We start from the raw sequence: 27,090 nt of genomic DNA, 5'->3' as shown, positions 1-27,090 counted from the left end.
AATGAAATTAGGGTCCAAAGAGAAATCACTTAAAAGTTTGGCTGGAAACTAATGGCATCTGAAATCAGTGTTGTAGGAGTGGGCATGATTTCTACATTGCCTCACCTCCATAATATTAGTCTGAAAAAGAAAATCCAGATCCGATTTGGGGGGTGGGGGAAGGAATGTGCTTGTTCAGGGACTCCACTGCCGACCCTGGCAAATTTAGCAGGGTCCTGGGGATTTAAAAACAATCAGGTGGACATCTGCATCATCTGGGGTACATCTTGGGTGCCCACCTTCCCCAATAGACCACAAACTGATGGGAATCATCATCAAAGGCAGTCCCTCAAAATCAAGGAAGACTTGCTTCCATTCTAAAAGTGAGTTCTTAGGTGACTGAACAGTCCAATACAGGAATTACAGTCTCTGTCACAGGTGGGGCAGACAGTCATTGAAGGAAAGGATGGGTGGGGAATCTGGTTTGCTGCACGCTCCTTCCGCTGTCTGCGCTTGTTTTCTGCATGCTGTTGGCGACGAGAGTCAAGGTGCTCAGCGTCCTCCCAGATGCCGCTCCTCCACTTAGGGCGGTCTTTGGCCAGGGACTCCCAGGTGTCGGTGGGAATGTTGCATTTTATCAAGGAGGCTTTAAGGGCGTCCTTGAAACGTTTCCTCTGCCCACCTGGGGCTCGCCTGCCGTGTAGGAGTTCCGAGTAGAGCGCTTGCTTTGGGAGTCTTGTGTTAGGCATGTGGACAATGTGGTCCGCCCAACAGAGCTGGTCGAGTGTGGTCAGTGCTTCAATGCTGGGGATGTTGGCCTGATCGAGGACACTAACATTGGTGCGTCTGTCCTTCCAGGGGATTTGCAGGATCTTGCGGAGACAACGCTGGTGGTATTTCTCCAGCGATTTGATTTCTAAAGACACAGTACAAGGCATTCACTAACTATAACATAGAATATACAGCACAGAAACAGGCTATTCGGCCCAACAAGTCCATGCCAGTGTTTATGCTCCTCTGGAGCCACCTCCCGTCTTTCCTCATCTAACTATCAGCATAACCCCTTTGAGCTTCTTAATCAAGTTTAAAAGTAACAGGTGATGATTCTTCAAGATGGTTCTCAATGTCCATTTGCAAAAGAAATCAATGATTGAGTGGAGAATACTTTGAGGTTTAAAAAGCGCTGATGGTTTAAGTTAAGGATATTTTTATCTGGAGTGGGATGCCCAATGAACAGATTTGAAAAGCTAGGAAATGTTTATAAATTACTGACCTGAAACTAGTGCTCAGACAGCCATAACAACAAATCAAACTAAAAAAAAGGACCATTACAGTAACACACAGCCACAACTCAAAACATACATGCCAAGCTGTTACTGATGTGAAGTTCGACATCACTGCCTTCTTTAGTTCTTCTAAAACTGTATCTGGAAGCTGCTGTTGTGAAAGCAAGAGCTGTTCACATTGAACCTGCCTCAGCAATAAGAATACCGCAGGGTGATCTGGGTGCCTCTTCAGAACCTAAAATAAAGCAGCCTGTCAATAAATCACAAAGCATTTTTTAAAAATAAAAAGAACATCTTTAATCTATACACTCCCTCTCTCCTTTCAAAAACCACCTTTAACCTCTGACCAAGCTTTTAGTCACTCCTCCTAATATCTCCTTCTTTGGCTCAGTGTCAAATTTTGTCCGATTACACTTCTGTGAAGTACCTTCAGAGTGGTCACCTACATTAAAAGTGCTATCCAAATGCAAGTTGTTGTTACATTAAACCATATAGCAACTTTCAGTGGCAAGTTGAATTATAGATGGTGACAGGAAATGTTCTTCCAAGTCTCTAAGATCTGAAACTGCATACCTAAAATTTCACTGGTGTGGTGGCAGTAATGACTGAATAAAATGGCTCCTCAGGTCACTACTCAAGATGACAGACCTGACAATGGAGTAGGCAGGTTGAACCTCCCTTATCCATAACCCTTGGGACTGGGCCTGTTCTGGATAAGGGATTTTTCCGGACAAGGTGTGGTCACATTAAATTGGATGGTACAGGTACTGTGCAAGTGAATATCAGGGCTGGCTGGCTTGGTGCTGCGAGTGTGGCAGAGAGATTGTGGGGTGGCGTGGATGGCGGGGTCAGGCCAGCGATTGCGGAAGTCGGCAGCGAGGAAGGACTTCAATTTGTTCATGTCAGAGTTCTGCGTATGTGCCATCCGGTGGCCGGGAATGGTTCTGGATGAGGGGTTGTTCCAGATAAGGAAGTTCTGGATAAGGGAGGTTCAACCTGTATAGTTATTTTCAACATTAAATTTTTTTTAAGTTTCAAAAAAAAATTAATGAAATACATTGGAATATTTTGGCCTGAAGATTATTAATACAACCACCACCCTACACAGTAATAAATTAAACTGCTGCATATATTAAAGCTGCTGTTTGAATTATACAGTACTTTAGTGCAGAATGCTTCAGCTTCAGAATGTCTGCCCATTTCTTTTAGTCCAGTTGCAGCCTGCTGCAGGGACCAGTTCTCTAGGGATTGAAGATAGAGAGCTGGTATGGTCTTCTCTGTTTCTACTATAAAGTAATACAAATATTCAAATTATACACCAAAGAGAACTCCTCACACTCGAAAAACACTATGGTTCTGAAATTCCTTCTTTTGGACGAATGCCTCCGACCGGAGAATTTTAACAAAATTACCTGATGGTCCCAGAGGAGCGTGGGATTCCGGTGCAGAGGCCTTCTCTTCCCGTGCTGCGAAGCGCACTCCCGTTCTCCAGGTTCCCATGCAGAAGGTGCAGTCACGTGTGACTGCTCAACCAATCAGGCACAGTATTCCACAGCTTTCTCATTAATAGCAATGAGAACTCCGTATCTACGAGTTCTCATTGCTATTAATGAGAAGAAAATAAACAAACACACTAAACACAATAAAAAATAAAAAAACACACCTCACATAATTAAAATTAGTTGAAATTAAAGTTAATAAATGCCTTAGGGAAAAAAAAATATTTTTCCGATTTTTAAAAAAAAGTTTGTAATTAGGGTTAAAAATAAACTTACCTTAGTGGGCAGGGTTTTTAACAATAAAATATTTTTTTTAAAATTTAATTTTATTATGCTTTTGTATCTTTTAAAACTCATACGCCTTTAAAACTAGGCTATGCGCCTGCTTTTATCACGCGCAAGAGTTTTGAGGACATTTGCTGCGCACGATATGGGTAAATCCCGCAATCTTGCCCTTGCAAATGTCCTCGTTCGAGATATAGAGGATCTGTCACGCTCCAGCTTGACAGATCGGAAAAGCTGTTTTTCAGCGCATGCACATTATGCGCCGAAAACTGGCTTTTGTGATGCCTTCCCGGGTCCATACACACTCCATATAGACCTGGGGAGGTCAGGATTTCCAGGCCTATTAAGAGCTATATAAAAACTGTAATAATTAACTTTGCATTAAAATGAGGGTGCTCTGAATACAGGTGCAACGTCCCGAATCCGGAACTCCGAAAACCAGAAATGTTCGAAAACCGGACATTTTGCGCATCTCAGATGGAGTCGTCCGGAATTATTGTCTGAAAAATGGACATTTTTGAAGCAGCCAAGATGGCGACATCGGGCAGCGAGGGATGAGGAAACAGGTAAAAAGCGCAGCGCCGGGGGGCCACGGGAATCAGAGGAGCGGCGTGAATGTAGGGTGTAGAGATGAGATGAGCGAGTGATGGAAATTCAGCACCTCACCCACCCTCTGTGTGGCACCCCGCCAACAGTCCGCACTCACCCAGGGACCCGCTCATCGATGACCAGCCACCGGGCTCACTGACCCTGGAGGGGCTGAGCTATCACTGGGGTCGGGAATCCTTCCCTTCGGCTCCGGATAGCCCTGAGCACCAGTGCGAGGGGCGAGGTCCGAAATCTGGCAAAACCCGAAATCCGGCACGGATTCAGTTGAGGATTCCAGATTTCAGACTTGATTTTCTTGTCTGAATTCCGGAAAAACCCAAAAACCAGCACAGACTCTGTGTTGAAGATTCCGGATTTCAGATGTTGTACCTGTATTTCCCTTATTTTAGCAGGAAACAAAACAATAGCACAGATATCAGATACAACAGGTTAATGTAGAAGACAACGGAAATATTTACAAACAGTATAGTTATGACCAGCAGGCGCGAGAGGGAGCCGGATGAGAATGGCATTGGAGAAGTCAAATCTTAATTAAGGTTATGAAAGTATGACTAAGATTTCAGCTACAGCAAGATAAGAGCAGAGCTAGGCAATGCCATGGAGATTGAAGTAAGCGATAGATTGGATTTGAAGCTCAGCTCAGAGTACATGGAGTACTGAAATGAAAGAATACACATGAATCCTTATAGGCAACCTACCATGTAAATTAAAGTTGGAAAATGCACCACTTACCTTTTGCTGTGATTACTGTAATAAACTGCTCCTCTAATGCAGTTTGCTTTGGTTTCATATCTTTTAAATGTGATAATGTTTTTTCTATGTGACAGGCTGCCATTAAACTGGCCCACACAGCAGGATCATCTGCAAAATAAAAGCAAGTCCAGTATATAAAAAAAATACAATTACTTAAGTCTTAGTAAGTACCAGGCAACAGCATTCATTATTTTTTCTTGCTACTACATATAGCATAGCAGAATGATGGTCTGCCTTACTGCTGTTTTGATTTCTAAAACATGGAAATACCAAGGTCATTATCTTAATTTTAATTTTACATTTAATGGCAACAAAAGGCAATGGTTTTTGCTTTTAGAAACCAAAATGTTGAATCAAGCCATCCTTATTATTTCAGTTTTCTATTTGGTAAGTTTGTTCAATCAGATATCATTGGCCAAATTTCTACAATAAGGCTAATCAGGATTTATCTGCAATAATGTTTATTTTGTACTATTAAAGTAGTTGAACAGCCATTTAATGGATAAGAACATTACTACAGCGGTGCAAAGCAGGAATTGAAGGAAATTAAGCACAGCAGTGATTGCAAACAGCCTGATTCACAGATAAGATCATTTCTGGATTTTGAAAATAGAAGCGATTACTAAATTATAATTCAAGGTTTAAAAATTATGCATATTGTTTGCATTTGTGGTTTGTATTGAAAATCATATTCAAATGAATTTCATGGTTAGTTATAATCCTCTTTACGCTTGTAACAATTGAAACAGTAAAACCTCAAAAGGGCAAACCTGCAGGAAAAAAGGACAGTAACCATTATTTATAGGGACTGGAAACCATCTGTTGGGTCTGAATTTGGATAGCAGCCAGATGGCCCTAAGGCAGGCAGCCATTAGTCTTTTGCAGTCCAGACTGAGTGTTCAGGATGCTTTTTGCACCCTAGCGTGGGATAAAGGACATTTTTGAAAAACTGGAAATAATTATGGAAGGGGAGGGAGAGTTGCCAATTGTCATGGTCTACAAGGGAGCCAACAATACATGAAAGGAAAGGCCTGAAGTCATGCAAAAGGAGTTAAGGACAGGACTTCACAAGTGGTAATCTCTAGATTACCCCCCCAGTCACATGCTAGAACAGGGATAGATAGGAAAATTAGGGAGCTCAAGGTGATGGCTAAAAGTGTGTTGTGAAAAGTGGGTTTCTGTTTCATGGGGCATTGGTATCAGTTTTGTGGAAGATGGGAGCTATACCAAAAGGTGGGTCACATCTGAACAAGAAGGAAGCTACACAAACTAGCAAGATAGATAAATAGGGAAGTGAGCAGTGATTCAAGCTAGGAAGGAAGGGATGGGGAAAAAAGCAAAGTAGAGCGGGGAGGTAAATAGACAATTAAAAATAATGTAGCAAAATGGATAACGTGCAGAAGGACGAAAGGACTAAAAATAAAATCAAATTGATTGGTTATAAGAGGAGGAAAGACTAAGACAGGAATGAGCTGTTAGCTTGGGACAAAAATCAAGGAAAAAGTAGTAGCATTAAATACAAAGAAAAAAAATGTAATGTAATGCTTAGAGTGTGGGAAATAAACTGGGGGAATCTGAAGCAACTACATCACAGGGAGATACAGATTTACTAACGCTAACAGAAACTTGGCTGCAAACTGGGCAGGAGTGTAAAATAAAAATATTGGGTTATACTATTTTTAGGCAGGACGGAATAGGTAAAAAAAGGAGCAGTGCCAATATTCACGAAGGATGGAATATATGTTGCAGGGAAGACTGATGCGGTATGCGTCGTGAATCCTCATGCAACGGCGATTTTTACCACTGCGCAAATTAAAGCTTGAATTTCTGACCCGATAGCGACAGTGAAGCAAAAACGGTAATTTTGTCAAAAAAATACTGTTTGCTGAGAACCGAATTTCTAGCCCATAAATTTATTTTTCAAAAAATACCATTTTTGTTTTAAATAATTAATTAAATTCCATTTTGATTAATTTTAAATATGTGACTAACATTTTTTTATCTTAAATGCTTGTGTGTTTTGGGAGTATTCCCATTCATACTTATGGAAATATTCCTATTCTGATTGGGGTCATGTGGGCCGGCCCAACCTGTGATGCGTACGAAGTGCATACGCTACTGGGATACATGGGCCTCTACGCAGGCCTTCGCAAAGAGACCCAGGACCAGAAGTCTCAGAAACTCTGGGAACAACAGGTACTTTCATAAAAAAATTTCCGATCTGAGGAAGCCTCCGACCACAAATTCTGGGCCAGGATGATTTGATAAAGGAGTTTACAATTATGAAGGGATGGAAAAGAGCAGATAGAAATAGACCGTTTCCAATGATTGGGAGGTTTGAATGATGGGACATAGATATAAGATTAAATGCAAGAGATTTAGGGCTGAGAATAGGAAAAATAAATATGTTTTCTTTATGCAGAAGGTTTTAAAGCTATGGAATGCATTGCCAGTGTTAGTGACTGAAGCAGAGGCCATGTCAATATTTTGGTTAGAATAGGTGGTTGGTTATGGGAATAGGGCAGGCAGATGGGTTTAGGACTACACTCACTCGTATGGAGGATAAACACAATCTAGTTGTTCTGAACGCCCTGTTTCCGTGTTGTAATTTCTATGTAATTTTGTGATACTATTGATAGATTGAAACTAAATGAGGTTGGCTGATGTGGTAACCTGTTGCCTCAGCTGACTCAATTCCAGCAATTCTTGGTGGAGAGTGGCTGCTCAATCAGCACTAGAAATCTTTATATAACGAGCATGAGATGCTTAATACTGAGTGTATAGCCAAATAGACCGATAACCAATACTCAAGAGTAAAAATCAGCTCTGATAACAGAACCAAGGATGTGAAGTCATTGGAAGATCTAGTGGACTATATGTGGGTTTATCAGGTTTTTCTGAGACTAGTAATCTTAGTAGATGCATGTCAATTTTGTCTCAAATTTACCATGAGGATCCTAAGTTTAATGTTTGCAGATTTGTTTTTGCAAATTGCCTTCCAATAATGCTGAGTGTCTCATTGAACCTTCAACAAAGATGAAGCCAGAGCAAAAGCCCATGCTGTGCTTTGATGGCACACACATCAAGTCAATTAGCATATCAAGTAGCTCATGAATCCAGATGAAGGGCGACATGAACATTTCATGACTAACTAGATTTGGAAAAAATGCCCGAAGCTAATAAAAACAGAAAAAATGGTGGGCAGAGAGAAACTATATTATATGGAACATGCTGTTCTACTGTCAAAATGTCTTGAATGCAATGGAAAATCTCCCCTTATACAGGTACAACGTCCCGAATCCAGAATTCCAAAAAACGGAATTGTCTGAAAACTGGACATTTTGCACATCGTAGATGGAGTTGTCCGGAATCCGTAAATATTGTCCGAAAATCGGGCATTTTGCGCATTGCAGAAGGAGTTGTCCGGAATCCGTAAATTTTGTCTGAAAACTGGACATTAAAGCGGCACATTACAGACCTGCGATCGGTCCGAATTAACCACGACCTCGATTCACGTGACCAGTGCTGACCTGACCGAACCGACACGTGACCTGAGCCGTCCCGACCTAACCCATATGTGACCCGAGCCGACCCCACCTGACCCACGTACTTCCCTCGATCAGGCCCCACCTGACCTGACTCAAGCGGTGTGGTGTTTTTTCCAATTTAAAGGTATTGTGAATTTGTGTTGTTTGCCATTGCAACCATGTCAAAAAGGCCAACAGATACCCCCAATGGATAATATAGGTAGTGCAAAGAGGAAGCATAATTCATTGTCAATTGCCAATAAAGTAGAGTTACTCCAGAGATTAGATAGAGACGCTTCAGTGAGAAGAGTGAGTGAAGAATATGGTGTTGGAATCGCCACCATTTATGAAATAAAAAAACCGAAAGAACAGATCATGAAGTTTCATGCAGAAAGTGACGTTGAGAAAGAAATGCGTACGAGAAAAACTATGCATAAATCTAAAAATGATGAGTTGGATCGAGTAATGATGGAGTGATGGCGACAGAGGAGAAGTGAAAAGGTTCCTTTGTCTGGCCCAATGATGATGCAATAATCCAAGATATTCCACGCAGAACTGGAGATTGAAACTCCATGTGACAACTCTTCAGGTTGGCTAACCAAATTTAAAAGGTGTCCTGGCGTCAGGCAATTGAAAGTATGTGGTCAAAAAGCCTCAGCAGATCATGAGGCAACTGAAAGTTATATAGATGAGTTCGTTAAACTAATTGCTGATGAAAACCTTTCGGCTGAGCAAATCTATAATGCCAACGAGACAGCACTGTTTTGGCGCTACATACCGAGAAAGGCATTACCAATAGCAGAAGAATCACACCAACGGGTGTAAAAGATGCCAAAGATAGATGGACTGTACTTGCTTGTGCAAATGCAGCTGGGACAAAGGGTATTAAAAAAACAAGCCTGAAGGCTTTGTGTCTTAATGCAAGGAGTATCCGTAATAAGGTGGATGAATTAACTGTGCAAATAGATGTCAACAAATATGATGTGATTGGGATTACAGAGACGTGGCTCCAGGGTGATCAGGGCTGGGAACTCAACAACCAGGGGTATTCAACATTCAGGAAGGATAGAATAAAAGGAAAAGGAGGTGGGGTAGCATTGCTGGTTAAAGAGGAGATTAATGCAATAGTTCGGAAGGACATTAGCTTGGATGATGTGGAATCTATATGGGTAGAGCTGCAGAACACCAAAGGGCAAAAAACGTTAGTGGGAGTTGTGTACAGACCTCCAAACAGTAGTAGTGATGTTGGAGAGGGCATCAAACAGGAAATTAGGGGTGCATGCAATAAAGATGCAGCAGTTATCATGGGTGACTTTAATATGCACATAGATTGGGCTAACCAAACTGGAAGCAATACGGTGGAGGAGGATTTCCTGGAGTGCATAAGGGATGGTTTTCGAGACCAATATGGAACTAGGGGGGAGGCCATCTTTAGACTGGGTGTTGTGTAATGAGAGAGGATTAATTAGCAATCTCGTTGTGCGAGGCCCCTTGGGGAAGAGTGACCATAATATGGTGGAATTCTGCATTAGGATGGAGAATGAAACAGTTAATTTAGACCATGGTCCAGAACTCAAAGAAGGGTAACTTTGAAGGTATGAGGCGAGAATTGGCTAGGATAGATTGCCGAATGATACTTAAGGGGTTGACTGTGGATGGGCAATGGCAGACATTTAGAGACCACATGGATAAACTACAACAGTTGTACATTCCTGTCTGGCATAAAAATAAAAAAGGGAAGGTGGCTCAACCGTGGCTATCAGGGGAAATCAGAGATAGTATTAAAGCCAAGGAAGTGGCATACAAATTGGCTAGAAATAGCAGCGAACCCGGAGACTGGGAGAAATTTAGAACTCAGCAGAGGAGGACAAAGGGTTTGATTAGGGCAGGGAAAATGGAGTACGAGAAGAAGCTTGCAGGGAACATTAAGACGGATTGCAAAAGTTTCTATAGATATGTAAAGAGAAAAAGGTTAGTAAAGACAAACGTAGGTCCCCTGCAGTCAGAATCAGGGGAACTCATAACGGGGAACAAAGAAATGGCAGACCAATTGAACAAATACTTTGGTTTGGTATTCACTAAGGAGGACAGAAACAACCTTCCGGATATAAAAGGGGTCAGAGGGTCGAGTAAGGAGAAGGAACTGAGGGAAATCCTTATTAGTTGGGAAATTGTGTTGGGGAAATTGATGGGATTGAAGGCCGATAAATCCTCAGGGCCTGATGGACTGCATCCCAGAGTACTTAAGGAGATGGCCTTGGAAATAGCAGATGCATTGACAGTCATTTTCCAACATTCCATTGACTCTGGATCAGTTCCTATCGAGTGGAGGGTAGCCAATGTAACCCCACTTTTTAAAAAAGGAGGGAGAGAAAACAGGGAATTATAGACCGGTCAGCCTGACATCGGTAGTGGGTAAGATGATGGAATCAATTATTAAGGATGTCATAGCAGCGCATTTGGAAAGAGGTGACATGATAGGTGCAAGTCAGCATGGATTTGTGAAAGGGAAATCATGCTTGACAAATCTTCTGGAATTTTTTGAGGATGTTTCCAGTAGAGTGGACAAGGGAGAGCCAGTTGATGTGGTATATTTGGACTTTCAGAAGGCTTTCGACAAGGTCCCACACAAGAGATTAATGTGCAAAGTTAAAGCACATGGGATTGGGGGTAGTGTGCTGACATGGATTGAGAACTGGTTGTCAGACAGGAAGCAAAGAGTAGGAGTAAATGGGTACTTTTCAGAATGGCAGGCAGTGACTAGTGGGGTATCGCAAGGTTCTGTGCTGGGGCCCCAGCTGTTTACATTGTACATTAATGATTTAGAGGAGGGGATTAAATGTAGTATCTCCAAATTTGCGGATGACACTCAGTTGGGTGGCAGTGTGAGCTGCGAGGAGGATGCTATGAGGCTGCAGAGCGACTTGGATAGGTTAGGTGAGTGGGCAAATGCATGGCAGATGAAGTATAATGTGGATAAATGTGAGGTTATCCACTTTGGTGGTAAAAACAGAGAGACAGACTATTATCTGAATGGTGACAGATTAGGAAAAGGGGAGGTGCAACAAGACCTGGGTGTCATGGTACATCAGTCATTGAAGGTTGGCATGCAGGTACAGCAGGCAGTTAAGAAAGTAAATGGCATGTTGGCCTTCATAGCGAGGGGATTTGAGTACAGGGGCAGGGAGTTGTTGCTACAGTTGTACAGGGCCTTGGTGAGGCCACACCTGGAGTATTGTGTACAGTTTTGGTCTCCTAACCTGAGGAAGGACATTCTTGCTATTGAGGGAGTGCAGCGAAGGTTCACCAGACTGATTCCCGGGATGGCGGGACTGACCTATCAAGAAAGACTGGATCAACTGGGCTTGTATTCACTGGAGTTCAGAAGAATGAGAGGGGACCTCATAGAAACGTTTAAAATTCTGATGGGTTTAGACAGGTTAGATGCAGGAAGAATGTTCCCAATGTTGGGGAAGTCCAGAACCAGGGGTCACAGTCTAAGGATAAGGGGTAAGCCATTTAGGACCAAGATGAGGAGAAACTTCTTCACCCAGAGAGTGGTGAACCTGTGGAATTCTCTACCACAGAAAGTTGTTGAGGCCAATTCACTAAATATATTCAAAAAGGAGTTAGTTGTAATCCTTACTACTAGGGGGATCAAGGGGTATGGCGAGAAAGCAGGAATGGGGTACTGAAGTTGCATGTTCAGCCATGAACTCATTGAATGGCGGTGCAGGCTAGAAGGACCGAATGGCCTACTCCTGCACCTAGTTTCTATGGGACATAGAAATGTAAGCTTACGGTCATCAGGAAAAGCCAGTGTCCAAGATGTGTCAAGGGCGTGAGAGTATTCCCAGTGCAATATTATGCTAATGAGAGAGCATTGGGTAACCAGGATAATTTTTCTAAACTGCTTTGAGAAGCATTTTGTTCCCCAGGCAGGTCATCATCATCGGCAGTCCCTCGTAATTGAGGAAGACTTGCTTCCACTCTAAAAGTGAGATCTCAGGTGACTGAACAGTCCAATACGGGAATTACAGTCCCGGTCACAGGTGGGACAGAGTCATTGAAGGAAAGGGTGGGTGGGACTGGTTTGCCATTTGCTTTCTTAACCGCCTGCTGTACCTGCATGCCAACCTTCAATGACTGATGTACCATGACACCCAGGTCTCGTTGCACCTCCCCTTTTCCTAATCTGTCACCATTCAGATAATAGTCTGTCTCTCTGTTTTTACCATCAAAGTGGATAACCTCATTTATCCACATTATACTTTATCTGCCATGCATTTGCCCACTCTCCTAATCTATCCAAGTCACTCTGCAGCCTCATAGCATCCTCCTCGCAGCTCACACTGCCACCCAACTTAGTGTCATCCGCAAATTTGGAGATACTACATTACAGCGCGACAGCCACAAGGAAAATGCAGGGAACACCACCAACCCTTGTACATGGCCTTCTTTGACCTTACAAAGGCCTTTGACACTGTCAACCACGAGGGACTATGGAGCGTCTTCCTCCGTTTCGGCTGCCCCCAAAAGTTTGTCACCATCCTGCGCCTGCTCCACGACGACATGCAAGTCGTGATCCTAACCAACGGATCCATCACAGACCCAATCCATGTCCGGATCGGGATCAAGCAGGGCTGCGTCACTGTGCCAACCCTCTTCCCAGGTGTGTGCTCATTGCACGGCAGCTGGCCTTGAAGAAAACTGCAAAATATTCTTGCTGCTAGACAATGGCTCAGCACATCCTGATGCTGAACTTCTAGTAAGGGATAATGTCCATGGAATCTATTTATCTCCCAATGTAACATCACTGGTACAGCCAATGGACCGAGGAATTTTGAGATCAATGAAGTGTCTCTACAAAAATGAATTCATGAGGTATTTGCATACTGCTGTGAACAGTGGCATGGGAATAACAGCATTCTCAAAAGGTTTCTCTGAGAAGGACACCATATGGGTAGCTGCGGATGCGTGGAATGAGGTAACTAGAAACATCTTGAATAATGCTTGGCCAGCAACTATGTTTAGTGAAGATGACGATGATGCTGCTGATAACTTTGAAGGTTTTCATGTGTCCAGAGAGAAGAAAATGATTGCTGAACTTTTAGAATACGCAAAAGGGCTGACTTGTGAAGCTGCGCTAACATTGAGTGAGGACGATGTCACAGAAGTCATGGTCATAGACAATGATGCTCCCGTTGTGCATGCAGTGACAGATGAAGAAATTGTGGGTATGGTTTTGCATCCAGAGGAAAAGGATGAAAGCAGTGATGATGACGATGCTAATGATGATAATCAAGTGGAAAATGTATCCATTGACAAAGCTATCAATCTTTGTCATGAATTAATTAACACCCTTAAGCAACAAAACTTCATAAGTGAAGAGGAAATAACGCGGGTAAATAAACTTCATGAAAAATTAATATCGGTGAATGTTGTTAATTGTTTTATCGCAGCAGAGTGCCCAAGACCGACAGCCTCCAACTTCACCAGCAATTTCCACACTTGAAAATCCTATTGCTGCCCAATCTTCAGCTCCAGACATCAAAGCCGAGCCCTCTACCCGAAGCTCTCCCTCCAGCCAATTGTAACCTGTACCTAGTTCTGTGCAACTGACTTAGGAAGTGGATCACAGGAAGAATATTATTCTTTATACATTACAGGGTACCTGTATTCTGTTTCATACCTGTACTGTTTACCAAATAAAAACCTTTATTTAGTCTGTTTTATACCTGTGCTGTTTATTTATTCTATTTCATGCTTTGAGTACATACCTTTTCATATATAAATACGAAAACCGGCCTGGCCCCGAGGTAGCCAGATTTCTCTGAAATCCGGAAATACCCGGAAATCGTCTCCGAGGTTGCCGGATTCAGGAAGTCGGCTTGTCTCCGAAATCCGGAAATACCCTAAAATTGTCCACGAGGTTACTGGATTCGGGACGTCGGATTTTCTGCTCTGAAATCAGGAAATACCCGAAACTTGGCCCCGAGGTTGGCGGATTCGGGACATTGTACCTGTATGATCTTTGAATATTTAACACATATTTTGGGGGGGGGGGACAGTTGGAGAGAGAAAGAGAGGGGGAAATTATTTAATTATTTTTTGCTTTAATTTGAAACATAGACTGGCATTCTTACCTGGATACAGATGGACTGCCTTTTGGATAGTCTTTAATGCATTGTTCTTTTTATCGTCTGCTGCATGTTTACCTGCTGCCAACTGATTTACAGCACTGAACAAAAGAGCATTCTAGAAGAGATTAAAAAAAAAATTTAAGGCACATTGGGTCCAAATTTGGCCCTCCGTTTTTTTCCGCGCACCTCCGAGACCCCGCCGACATTTTACCTCAGAAGCAGCGCCGAAAAAACTCTCTGCAATCATGGCCGATTCGCGGGCCATCTGTGGAGATGGCGTGGTGTACAATGGAGAGAGAGGGGCGGAGCAAGGGACAGTGCCGGGACCTCTGCACATGCGCGCTAGAGTCTGCGCGTATGTGCAGTAGCTCCTGGCAAACCGTTTCGGCAAACGCGCGCTGCAGGCTGTGTGGGAGGGGCCGAAGCACACCGTCCCTAGCCCTGGCTGAATGGGCTCCCTCATCGGCGGCCCGCTGCATTCCCCAAGGTAGGACTTCTATTTTTTATTTGTTATTTTGATTTTGGTGCTTTAGGTGCAGGGTTTCTTCTATTTTTTTAAATTTATTATTGCTTATTACTTTGGTCTCGGTGCTTTAGGTGCAGGGTTCTATTTTATTTGTTAATTAATTGCTTATTACTTTTTGTGCTTTGTTTGGTGCTTGGCAGTGCTTTAAATGTAGTTACTTGCACCGATTCCTTAACTGTAAGTATGGTCTTTCTGTGCAGACAAAAGTGGACACATACGCGGCCCTAAGTTAGTTTCGTACAACTTTTTTCTGGCCAAATTGGCATAAATGGTGTAAGTGGCTGGGAACACCCCCTTTTGAAAAAAAAAAAATGACCTAACAAAAAACCTAACTAACTCACTTACACTGGCGCAAATTAAATGGCCATATTTGCAACTAAAAAGATACACCAGAAAAATCAAGTTACACCAAAAAAAACGGTGCAACTCATGGGGAAATTTGGGCCCAAAATCCCTAAACCATGAATGTTCAATGTTAAGCTGTTTGACATAAAGCGTAACAGTTTTTCTTTTGTAACATTAATGGCCTAAGTTTCCACATGATTTGCGCCTGATTTTTAGGAGCAACTGGTGGAGAACGGACTATCTTAGAAATCGCAATTCTCCACATTTAAGTTTTCTGCAGTTCTAGTCAGGTAGAACAGTTCTACTTTGGAACAGAATTTTTTCTTCAAAAGGGGGCGTGTCCGGCCACTGACGCCTGATTTCAAAGTTTCCACAGTGAAAACGTACTCCAAACTAACTTAGAATGGAGCAAGTGAAGATTTTTGTCGAACTGAAAAAACCTGTTCTACACATTAAAAAATCAGGCGCAGGTTACAAATTAGGCGTCCAGAACGAGGTGGGGGGGGGGGGAAGGGAAGTCATTAAATTCTACAATAAATCCTTATTTGTACTTATACAAATATTATACAAATAAATCCAACCTGAATAAACATTTATAAGCAAAGAAAAGATTAAATAAACCATCTTCCTACCTGTGTGAAAGTGCTTCAGCCAGCCTCACAAGTTCGTTCCCGACAGCAGGTGGGGGGGGGGGGGGGGGGGAAGGAGGAAGACGTTCCCGACGGTGGGAAGGAGGGAGTGTGGGCCCGCCCGCCCGAACGCAGCAGGGCGGGGGGGGGAGGAAGACGTTCCAGACGGCGGGCGGGAAGGAGACAGTGAGAAGGCTGCAGGAAGCCTCAGTGCTGATGTGCTGATGCAATGTGCTTTTATTAAAAAATGTTCAAAAATTAAACAGCTACAAAGAACTACAAAAATGGCCGAGTGCCAATGTTTCCTTCACACTGCGCGTGCGCGAACGCTCCAACGCGCACGCGCAGGGTTGCCGGTAGGAAAAAAAACTAATTTAAATAGTACCCGCCCCCTCCCACTTACAAAATCGGCGCGAGTGTAGGCTCCGCCCCCCTGGGCGCCGCGCCAAACAGACATGGAGTTGCAGGGCTCACCAGAATCGCGAGTTTTTTTTCCGGCGCCGTTTTAGGCGCGAAAAACGGGCGCCCAGCTCGGAGGGGCGCCCGTTTTTTATCGTGTGGAAACTTGGGCCCTAAGAGTTGCAATTGGTGATTTTAGTCTGAGAAATAAACACAAATAGCAGATTAAATACTGTTTTTGTTTGAATTTACCTTTGTATGATGAGAACTTAGAATCTGTGCAATATTGCCAGCCACTGCACCACCCTACAAAGAGAAAGATTTGTTTGAGAAGGGCAAGGTACTGCATCTGATCATATCACTGTACAAAACTAAACTACATAATACCATAGTTCTTAGCAGTTCAATTCAAATACCTTTCTTCCCCCCAACCCCCCCACCCCCATATTAATGAACAATTTTACATTTGTTTATAAAGTATTTGCAGGAACATATCTTGATACAAAGACTGTATTGGTACAGCTTACACTATTGTGAGTGTTAGATAAGAACATAAGAACTAGGAGCAGGAATAGGCCATACGGCCCCCGGAGCCTGCTCCGCCTCTGAATAAGATCATGACTGATCTGATCATGGACTCAGCTCCACTTCCCTGCCCGCTCCCCATAACCCTTTATTCCCTTATCACTCAAAAATTTGTCTATCTCCACCTTAAATATATTCAATGACCCAGCCTCCACAGCTCTCTGGTGCAGAGAATTCCACAGATTTACAACCCTTTGAGAGAAAAAATTCCTCCTCATCTCAGTTTTAAATGGGCGGCCCATTATTCTGAGACTATGCCCCCGAGTTTTAGTTTCCCCTATGAGTGGAAACATTCTCTGTATCTACATCGTCGAGCCCCCTCATTATCTTATATGTTTTTGTAAGATCACCTCTCATTCTTCTGAACTCCAATGAGTATAGACCCAACCTACTCAACCTATCTTCATAAGTCAACCCCCTCACCTCTAGAATCAACCGAGTGAACCTTCTCTGAACAGCCTCCAATACATGTATATCCTTCCTTAAATACGGAGACCAAAACTGCACGCAGTACTCTAGATGTAGCCTCACCAATACCCTGTACAGTTGTAGAAGGACTTCTCTGCTTTTATACTCTATCCCCCTCACAATAAAGGCCAAAATTCCATTTGCCTTCCTGAATACTTGCTGTACCTGCATACTAACTTTTTGTGTTTCATGCACAAGGACCCCCAGGTCCCTCTGTACTGCAGCACTTTGCAATTTTTCTCCATTTAAATTACAATTTGCTTTTCTATTTTTTCTGCCAAAGTGTATAACCTCACATTTTCCAACATTGTACTCCATCTGTCAAATTTTTGCCCACTCACTAAGCCGGTCTATATCCCTTTGCCGATTTTTTTGTGTCCTCCTCACAATTTGCTTTCCCACTCATCTTTGTATCATCAGCAAACTTGGCTACATTACACTCGGTCCCTTCATCCAAGTCATTAATATAGATTGTAAATAGTTGAGGCCCCAGCACCGATCCCTGCGGCATCCCACTAGTTACTGTTTGCCAACCGGAAAATGACCCATTTATCCTGACTCTCTGTTTTCTGTTAGTTAGCCAATCCTCTAGCCATGCTAATATATTACCCCCAACCCTGTGAACTTTTATCTTGTGCAGTAACCTTTTATGTAGCCTTATCGAATGTCTTCTGGAAATCCAAATACACCACATCCACTGTTTCCCCTCCACCCTACTCGTTACATCCTCAAAGAACTCCAGCAAATTTGTCAAACATGGTTTCCCTTTCATAAAACCATGTTGACTCTGCTTGATTGAATTATGCTTTTCCAAATGTCCTGCTACTGCTTCCTTAATAATGGACTCCAGCATTTTCCCAATGACAGATGTTAGGCTAACTGCTCTATAATTTCCTGCTTTCTGTCTGCCTCCTTTTTTAAATAGGGGCGTTACATTTGCGATTTTCCAATCCACTGGGACCTCCCCAGAATTCAGGGAATTTTGGTAGATTACAACCAATGCATCCACTATCTCTGCAGCCACTTCTTTTAAGACCCTAGGATGCAAGCAATCAGCTCCAGGGGACCTGTCCACATTTAGTCCCATTATTTTTACTGAGTACTACTTCTTTAGTAGTTCTACTGCTCCCTCCCATGATTATCCACTATTTTGATGTTTTTAGTGTCTTCTACCGTGAAGACCGATACAAAATATTTGTTCAACATCTCTGCCATTTTCCTGTTCCCCATGGTAGAGCAGGAGGTATTTCTGACTGTGGTCATGGGGGAAGGTAGTGGGAGTGAGTTACTGTTCTTGCAGTGCCTGGAAGTATGAGGGAATCTTCCTTCATTTATGGGTGTGGTGAACTGTTTATTGGGGAAGGGGGAAATCTAGTTGTATAGGCCTCAAGGAAGAGGACCCAAACAACCTGGTAGCTCTTCAGCATAGACTGAAGTCCATTCACTATAACTGGCATATATTCCATTACTTTCTTACGATATGCTCGTGACTGGGGGAGGAATGCGCTTCATCACAGATATTGACAGGGTCCATAGCTTTACTATAATTAGCATTCCTGAGTGTTTTCCGACGTGCCAAGGACTGACAGACCTATTGGAATCTTCCCGTGTTGAACATATTAACAGAATTATGGTGACTGTGGGTATTTCTGGATCCCTTTGGGGTGTGGTGTTTCTGAAGGGTAAGTTGTATATAAAGGTTGGTTAGGAGACTTCGGCCTCCATGTCCAGCTAAGAACTTTGCAGGGACGCTATACTTCAAACCACAATTCCTTAAGGAAAAATCTAAGATACAGTTTGTGTCGTATCTCTCCCTTTACATGTGCTTTTGCTACTGTAATAGTTAGCAACTAGTGCACTTCATATTAGAGTATTCCCACCTCTGCACAAGTAGATTACATCAGTCCCTAATGTGAAACCTGCCCATTCAAATCACATTCTTCTGTGCCTTCCTACTGATCTGTTACCATCAACTTTGAGACAGCAACAACCTTAAGATTCCTTGCAACTCACAAATAATTTACCTCATGTACGTCATCGTTCTGATCATAAGTAGCCTAGTGAGATATATGAAAACATAAAAAATTCTCCTGCTAGTAAAGTATTAGAAAAAACATTCACCTTTGGCAATAGGATTTTAAACAAAAATATAGACTACTTACTTCTGCCTTTTGGGGAGTATGTTGAGGAACAAGTCTGGATAATAATGTCCAAAGGGCAGGGTCAGCTGGATTGCTGGAGGAGAATGATTTTTAAAATTTGTAATAAAATTATAATTTTTTCTATTAATGTACAAATATACTTTTTGAAAAAGAGTTTAGACTGCATGATACCAAGATCTGTAAGGAGCACCAAGAGTCCCCCAAATATTCTTTCTTACAGGGGTTAATCCATACATTTCAAAATGGAGACCACTTGTCACAGCAACAAGAAGTGGGTAACATAAAGCTTGTATTTCGAATCTACTTTGCCTTTATAGAATTTATATTACAACAACCAAGATACCACCAGCAACATCTGGCAATGACTCAAGGCAACAGGCTCCAGGTCAGCAGAGACCTGATGTAGAGCTGTGCAATCTGCTGTAAGGACATGCAGAATAGGCACTGTTACTGATAACAATGATCAGCAGCGGCCTCTCACCAGTTTCCACCTCCTTCCAGCAATTCTGCAATGCTGACCGATGGAGATTGTACCCTGATATGGCAAACAGGGCCACTTGCCTCGCACCTCATGCAGCATCACTTCTATAGGTATCGAACTGATAGTCAGGTACTGGGCTGTTCCATCACTTGCCTGAAGACTCCATTTCATGCCATCACTTTAGTTTTCTATCACTTCATTTTTCCTATCCTTTCTTATGCCTCTCCCCTTTCAGCTTTGGCAAAGGATGGAACTGTAAATAATTGATAATAAGCTCACCAAGTAAAACTACCATGCAGTCAACACACTAAGCTTCAGGTGAGCTTTGCACTCGTTTTTAGTCATTCATGGCTAAACTATAACATTTAGGCAACTGAGTCTGTACAGCTGGCTTTCTGATATACATAATTTTCCTTGTTCTTAAAATTGATTAATTTTTGTAAATCACCCTGTTCTTTTACATAAATCTTATTTCAAATTTTTTTAGGCTTCAAATTTTGCATTTTATTTTTAAATCATCATTAATGATTTTGGAAAACTCCACATCATCCTGCATCTCTGCAGTCTTTCACTGAATGCACAATACTACATCCTGCCAGAACCAATAATTAAATCCTTGAAAGATAAACTAAGTTAAATACATTAATACCGGCTTGGGCCAATGTTTTACTCAAAATAACCCACTGTATTACAGTGGTCGTAACTCATTCAAGCAATGATGATGATTTATATGATCAGTCCCACTGGACTTTTATTTTAAGCCACTGATTGATTTATATCTTCTATAAATTGTTCCAAAATGAATCATAAGGAAAACTTCAACTTTCTATTAATGTCACTTATGATGAATGCCAAATACATATGCAATTCTGAATGATTAGAAGTAATAAATGTAAATTAAATTAAATGTTTCAAATGTCATGCTGCAAGGGCAAATTTGGAATAGTTCTGAACATCATTTTAATTCCGATTAAATTGCAGCCTTTTAATTACACTGTATCCTAACATATTAAAATTTCAAAATAGAAAGCAATGCCAAGAGAGTAGTGTGGATGTTATGAAGTCAGGATCTACTGTCACAACATATTCAAAACTGCACACAGGGGTATATATATGGTAATTATTTTGTTATTGGGATATATATTATAGGGAGATAAAGATTTCAAATCATATCACTTTTTAAGTGCAAAAAATTACAGCATTTAGTTTATATATTAAAGTATGGATTTTACACACATTTTCCTTACCTATGAACAGCTTTGGCTGCCTGTCTCTGTATAGCCAAACTGTTACCTTGCAAAGAAAACATCCCTGAAGAAAGAAGGCAGGTTTCATAAGTTGAATTGTTTTTATCCCAATGTTTGAACAGTTCATTAAGTGCTGCTGTAGTGAGGGTGGTATCCTTCTTCGACAGGCCCAAAGCACACAAAGCCTGCAGACTTTCTATACTGGGCTCCTTCAGCATCGAGCTGTTAAAATAAAATAAAACCAGAACAAAATTAACGTTGTAGTTTATGCTATTCTAAGATGTCAGCATTTAGAACTGGCATTCTTTCAAAATCTACTTATCTAATACAACCACAATTATTAAATACATTAAAAGAAAAGAGGGAGGAAGAATTTATTTAATGCCTGGCAAAAAGTGGGAAGTGGTGTTCCACAACAACTGGTGCTGGGATTACCATTGTTCACTATTTATATAAACTATATGGACTCGGGAATCAGAAATACAATTTCACAATTTGCAGATGACACCAAATTGGGGGGGAATAATTAATGCTGAGGATGGTTGAAACAAAATACAATAATACATTAATAAATTTGCAGAATGGGCATGTAACTGACAAATTAATATCAATATAAATATGAGGTGGTGCATTTTGGTAGGAAGAATAAGGAGGCCACATACGCCTTGGAAAATAAATCTAAATGGGGTAGAGGAGGAATGGGATCTAGGGGTACACAAGTCACTAAAAGCAGCGATGAAGGTTGATAGAGCCATGAAAAAAAGCAAACTTGTATAGGCCACACAGTAGTGAGCACGGTTCTGTTATATTATAACAAGGATATAGAAGCACTGGAGAAGGTGCAAGTAAAATTTATATGGATGATAGCAGAACGGAGAGGTTATACCCATCAGAAAAATTGAACAGGCTCAAGCTCTTTTGTCTAGAAAAGAGAAGGCTGTGAGGTGACCTGATAGAGGCCTTTAAAATTATTGAAGGGTTTGATAGTAGATGTTTCCACTTGTGGGGCAGACCAAAATTAGGGGCCATAAATATAAGATAGTCACTAATAAATTTAATAGGGAATTCAGGAGAAATTTCTATACCCAGAAAGTAGTTAGAATGTGGATCTCGCTGCCACAAGGAGTAATTGAGGCAAAAAGCAAAGAAGCATTTAAGGGGAAGCTAGATACATACACATGAATGAGAAGGAACAGAAGGTTATGCCAATAGGGTTAGATGAAGAGGTGTGGGAGGAGGCTCATGTGGAGCATAAACACCGGCATGGACCAGTTGGGTCGAAGAACCCGTTTCCGTGATGTACATTCTATTTAATTCTATGGTTATGAGGGAAATATTGGCCAAGAGACTGGAATAATTCCCTGCTCTTTGAACAGTGCCAAAGGATCTTTAGCATCAACTTGAACCAGTTGAACAGGCAGGAAAGAAAACTGGGTGGGATTTTAACCCCATAAAACAGGTGGGTTGGGTGGGAATTTAAATTGTTAAAAATCTGAATCCCTACAGAACCTGTCTCCAACCCATCCACCCAGTTTTAACAGGGACAGGCAGTGGGTGGGCAGCCAACCCACTCCCAGGAGGCAGGGTGGCCATTTAAATATTATAATGAGGCTGGCATGCCTCAGATTTAACCAGCATTTTAAATGTAACTGTAGCTGGTCGGGTTCCGCAGGCCTTGGGAAACCCGACAGTTAATAGAAGGCGAGGACTGTTGGATCCAGGAGTCAAGTGCCTTTACACATAACTCCTGGATCCAGCGTCCCTACCTAACCCACCCCTGCAATCGGAGACCCCGCCATGAGGCCTCTGATCATTTTCCTGGCCTCCCTCCCCGCCCCCCCCACCCCCACCTCTCAAATCATTCTCCGCGTCCCTCTATGTTCTCTCCCTCCCCCCCAGATCATTCTCGAGGCGCCTCAATGTTCTCTCCTTCCAGCCCCAATCCTTTGATGCACCCCCAACCACTCCTCCCCGCCTCGGTCCCTTGATGCTGGTTCCTGACGTTCTCACCCTCCACCCCATCGATGCTAGAGTCCAGCCCCCAACCACCCCCAGGCCTCCACCCAATCCCTCCCTCCTCTAAAGGGCCTAGTGTCGCAGGCCTACAGCTAGCAACTCTCTCCATCTGGATGGCTGAGGGTGGGGAAACAGACTTTTCAAATGCAAATCAGGCCCCGAGTTCTCCAGGCCCCTCAATGTTCTCTTCTTCCCGCCTCCTGATTAAAACTCCGACCATTGTCTTTTTTATCTCATCCAAAGAATGGCATATCCTTCACTGCAGAACTGAGGGACTGAAGCACTTAAAATGTCAGCCTAGATTATGTCCTGCTGTGGTCATCCTTTTCATATGTGGAACTGGAGTTTAAATGATGTCAAAACTAATAGGATGGGGATAAAGACTTCCTGACCTTGCTGGCTGCAAATGTTTCACACTATCAAGTTGGGGAGTCTCATATCAGTTCTTAGTAGACAGGAGCCCATATTACAAAACTGTTCCAAACTGGTATCAATTGTTAAGCCCATTCAAAGAATACAAGTATAGGTGGTGAATGAAATGTCCCAATCGTGCAGTTAGGAGTGCTCTTTGGAGGTTGAGGTTGAAGCTGAAGCACATTGTTTGAGTAGAGGAAATTTACTTTGCAGTTGGCTGTCCTGTATTTGATCTAATAGTGTTTAATATTGACACTGGATGCCAGAAACTGGAAAATGTTTGATTCTCTAGCACAATTGTGAATTTGACTTGATTTAGCACAAAAATTCAAAATTAAAATTAAAAACAATTTCTAATTCACTTTACAAAAGTCTTGAGATTTTGGTCCTTATCTTGTGAAACAAAAGCTAGCTAAGTCCACAGAAGTAGCTTAATATGTCCATGGTGAAATGGTTAAGTTGGAATCCCTTTCCTCAATCTTCATTGTTTTTAAATCATGGACTCGTTTATTTGTACTGCCGAAATGGTCAACATGCTCCACCCTTTGTCTATGATTGGTCCCCTTGGAGGACAAGCCACAACCTGAAGCTTCACAGGAATGTGTAACTGGAACCGTCAATCCCAAGGTCTCACTGACGTTGTAAATTGTAACTTGATCCACTTTGACTTCCTGAATCGACAAAGGACCGAGCTTCCCAGAAGACAGCAAGGGCCAGCCAAAGTGCCTTATCCTAGTCCAAGTACATCCTTCCCCCAGCCAAAGTGCCATACCCCAGCACATGCATCCTCCCCAGCCCCCCCGCCCCGCCCCACCACCATAGAAGGGGCATTGTGTACAGATTGTTAACAGGTTTGTTGGGTTTGAAGTGAATAGTGACAATGTCGTGACTTCTGGATATTATCCACACCAACGATGTTCCTTGTAGGGAGGTTGGAAGAACGTGATCTGTCTTCCCAGAGTTGTCCATCCCTCCCTCCCTCTCCCTGTAGTCATTGGAAATATAGATCCATTCATGATCCAGTGGCTGGGGTCATAACTGGCACAAACAACAGGTTGTTAGGAGGCCCACCATCGCAGCTCCAGCAATGTGCCCTTGACCCAACCATCTGCAGCTGCTTCACCAATAACCTTCCCTCCTTCATAAGTTCAGAAGTCGGGGTTGTTTGTTGACTATTTCAGCGTTCAGCTTCATTTGGAGGTCCTCAGATATGAAGCTGCCCTCGCTAGCCTACAACGGATCCTGGATAATAAGTGGCAGGTAATATTTGTGCCAATTAAGCACCAGTTAATGACACTCTCCAACAAGAGAAAGCCTAACCATATGCCCGACCTTCAAAGCACCACCATTGGCAAGTCCCCCACCACCATCCTGGAGTTTATCATTGACCAGACACTTAACTGGACCAGCTATGTAAACAGCATGGCAATAAGAGCAGGGTGGTGGTTGTATACTCTGCAATGAGTAGTTTAGTTCCGGAACCTACTGACTACAAGGCTTAAGTCAGAAGTGTGGAGCAATACTCAGCACTCACCTAGATGGGTGCAGCTGCAACAATCAGGGAGCTCTTAAATCTAAGAGCACTTCCCTTGATCAGCATCCTTACCACGGGACCCGATACCAACTACTTCATCATTGGTGCACTGTGGTTGCAGCACATATGACTGACGGTTCAAGAAGAAAGCCCATCAGGTCAATTACATATGGGCAATAAATGCAGCCTTGCTAGCATCACTCACATCCTAAGAACAAAGACGTCTGATTAAGAATTGCATGGATGCCCAGATCTTATTTAAAAGCCACTGGTTTTTGTCTTTTTAGAAACAGAAAATAGGTGCGGTAGTAGGCCATTCGGCCCTTCGAGTCTGCATCTCCATTCAATATGATTATGGCTGATCCTCTATCTCAACACTATATTGCTGCTTTTTCCCCATACCCCTTGATGTATTTTGTGTCTCGAAATCTATCTCCCTCTTAAATATATTCAGTGACTTGGCCTTCACAGCCTTCTGTGGTAGAGAATTCCACAAGTTCACCACCCTCAGTGAAAGAATTTCTCCTCATCTCGGCCCTAAATTTCATACCCCGTATCCTGAGACTGTGACCACTTGTTCAAGACTTTCCAGCCAGGGGAAACATCCTCCCCTCATCCAGTCTATCCAACCCAGTCAGAATTTTATACGTTTCAATGAGATCCCCTCTCATTCTTCTAAACTCTAGTGAATACAGGCCTAGTTGACATAATCTCTCCTCATACCACAGTCCTGCCATCCCAGGAATAGTCTGGTGAACCTTTGCTGCACTCCCTCTATGGCAAGTATATCCTTTCTTAGGTAAGGAGACCAAAACTGCACACAATACTCCAGGTGCAGTCTCACCAAGGCCTTATATAACTGTAGTAAGACATCCTTGCTCCTGTACTCAAATCCTCTTGCAATGAAGGCCAACATACCATTTGCCTTCCTAACTGCTTGCTGCACCTGCATGTTTGCTTTCAATGACTGGTGAGAAGGACACCCAAGTCCCTCTGTACATCAACACTTCCCAAGCCATCGCCATTTAAATAATACTTTGTCCTTATGATTTTCCTACCAAAGTGGATAACTTCACATTTATCCACAGTATACTGCATCTGCCATGTATTTACCCACTTACTCAACTTACTTAAATCGCCTTGCAGTGTCTTTGCATCCTCCTCACAACTCACAATCCCACCTAGTTTTGTGTCGTCAGCAAACTTGGAAATATTACATTTGGTTCCCTCATCCAAATCATTTGTATATATTGTGAATAGCTAGGGCCCAAGCACTGATCCCTGTGGTACCCCACTAGTCACTGCCTGCCATCCCGAAAAAGACCCGTTTATTCCTACTCTTTGTTTCCTTTCATTTAACCAATGTTCAATCCATGCCAAAACATTACCCTCAATCCTATGTGCTTTAATTTTGCACACTAACCTCTTTTGTGGGACTTTATCAAAGGCTTTCTGAAAATCCAAATACACTATATCCATTGGTTCTCCCTTATCTATTCTATCAGTTACATCCTCAAAAAACTCCAGTAGGTTTGTCAAACATGATTTTCCTTTCATAAATGCATGTTGACTTTGTTTAATCCCGTTGATATTATCTAAGTGTGCCGTTATCACCTCCTTTATAATAAATAGACTCCAGCATTTTCCCTATTACTGATGTCATTCTAACTGGCTCGTTTTCTCTCTCCCTCCTTTTTTTTAAATAGTGGGGTTACAATTGCCACTCTCCAATCTGCAGGAACTGTTCCATAATCTATAGAATTTTGGAAGATGACAACCAATGCATCTACTATTTCCATGGCTACCTCTTTTAGTACTCTGGAATGCAGATCATCAGGCACTGGGGATTTATCAGCCTTCAGTCCCATTAGTTTCTCCAGCACTATTTTCTTACTAATTATCATTTCCTTTAATTCCTCTTGTTCATTGGACCCTTGGTTCCCTAGCATTTTGTGTCCTCTTCGGTGAAGACAGAACCGAAGTATTTATTTAATTGTTCTGCCATTTCCTTGTTCCCCATTACAAATTCTCCCGTTTCTGTCTGTAAAGGACCTACATTTGTCTTCACTAATCTTTTTCTTCTTACGTACTTGTAGAAACTTTTGCAGTCGGTTTTTATGTTCCTTGCAAGTTTACTCTCATAGTCTATTTTTCCCTCTTAATCAATCTTTTGGTCCAGTTTTGCTGAATTCTAAACTGCTCC

The 27,090-nt window shown here is 42.3% G+C and overlaps 1 protein-coding gene across 1 annotated transcript in view; it reads right to left on the bottom strand.

Moving 5' to 3' along the window:
• The window catches only part of skic3 (SKI3 subunit of superkiller complex), a 148,878-nt gene that overhangs the window by 13,031 nt on the left and 108,757 nt on the right, over positions 1-27,090 (bottom strand). The window contains exons 31-37 of the mRNA XM_070884850.1: positions 20,924-21,145; positions 19,196-19,268; positions 16,233-16,286; positions 14,085-14,196; positions 4,391-4,519; positions 2,427-2,551; positions 1,342-1,500 (exon numbers count right to left, since the gene is read on the bottom strand). Of these exons, the coding sequence (XP_070740951.1) occupies positions 1,342-1,500; positions 2,427-2,551; positions 4,391-4,519; positions 14,085-14,196; positions 16,233-16,286; positions 19,196-19,268; positions 20,924-21,145 (874 nt within the window). The remainder of the gene's footprint in view (positions 1-1,341; positions 1,501-2,426; positions 2,552-4,390; positions 4,520-14,084; positions 14,197-16,232; positions 16,287-19,195; positions 19,269-20,923; positions 21,146-27,090) is intronic.

The sequence above is a fragment of the Pristiophorus japonicus genome, chromosome 1 (assembly GCF_044704955.1).
Source record: "Pristiophorus japonicus isolate sPriJap1 chromosome 1, sPriJap1.hap1, whole genome shotgun sequence".
NCBI classification, from domain to species: Eukaryota; Metazoa; Chordata; class Chondrichthyes; family Pristiophoridae; genus Pristiophorus; species Pristiophorus japonicus.
The sequence above is the reverse complement of the archived record's forward strand: the minus strand, read 5'-3'. Positions and strand labels throughout refer to the sequence as shown.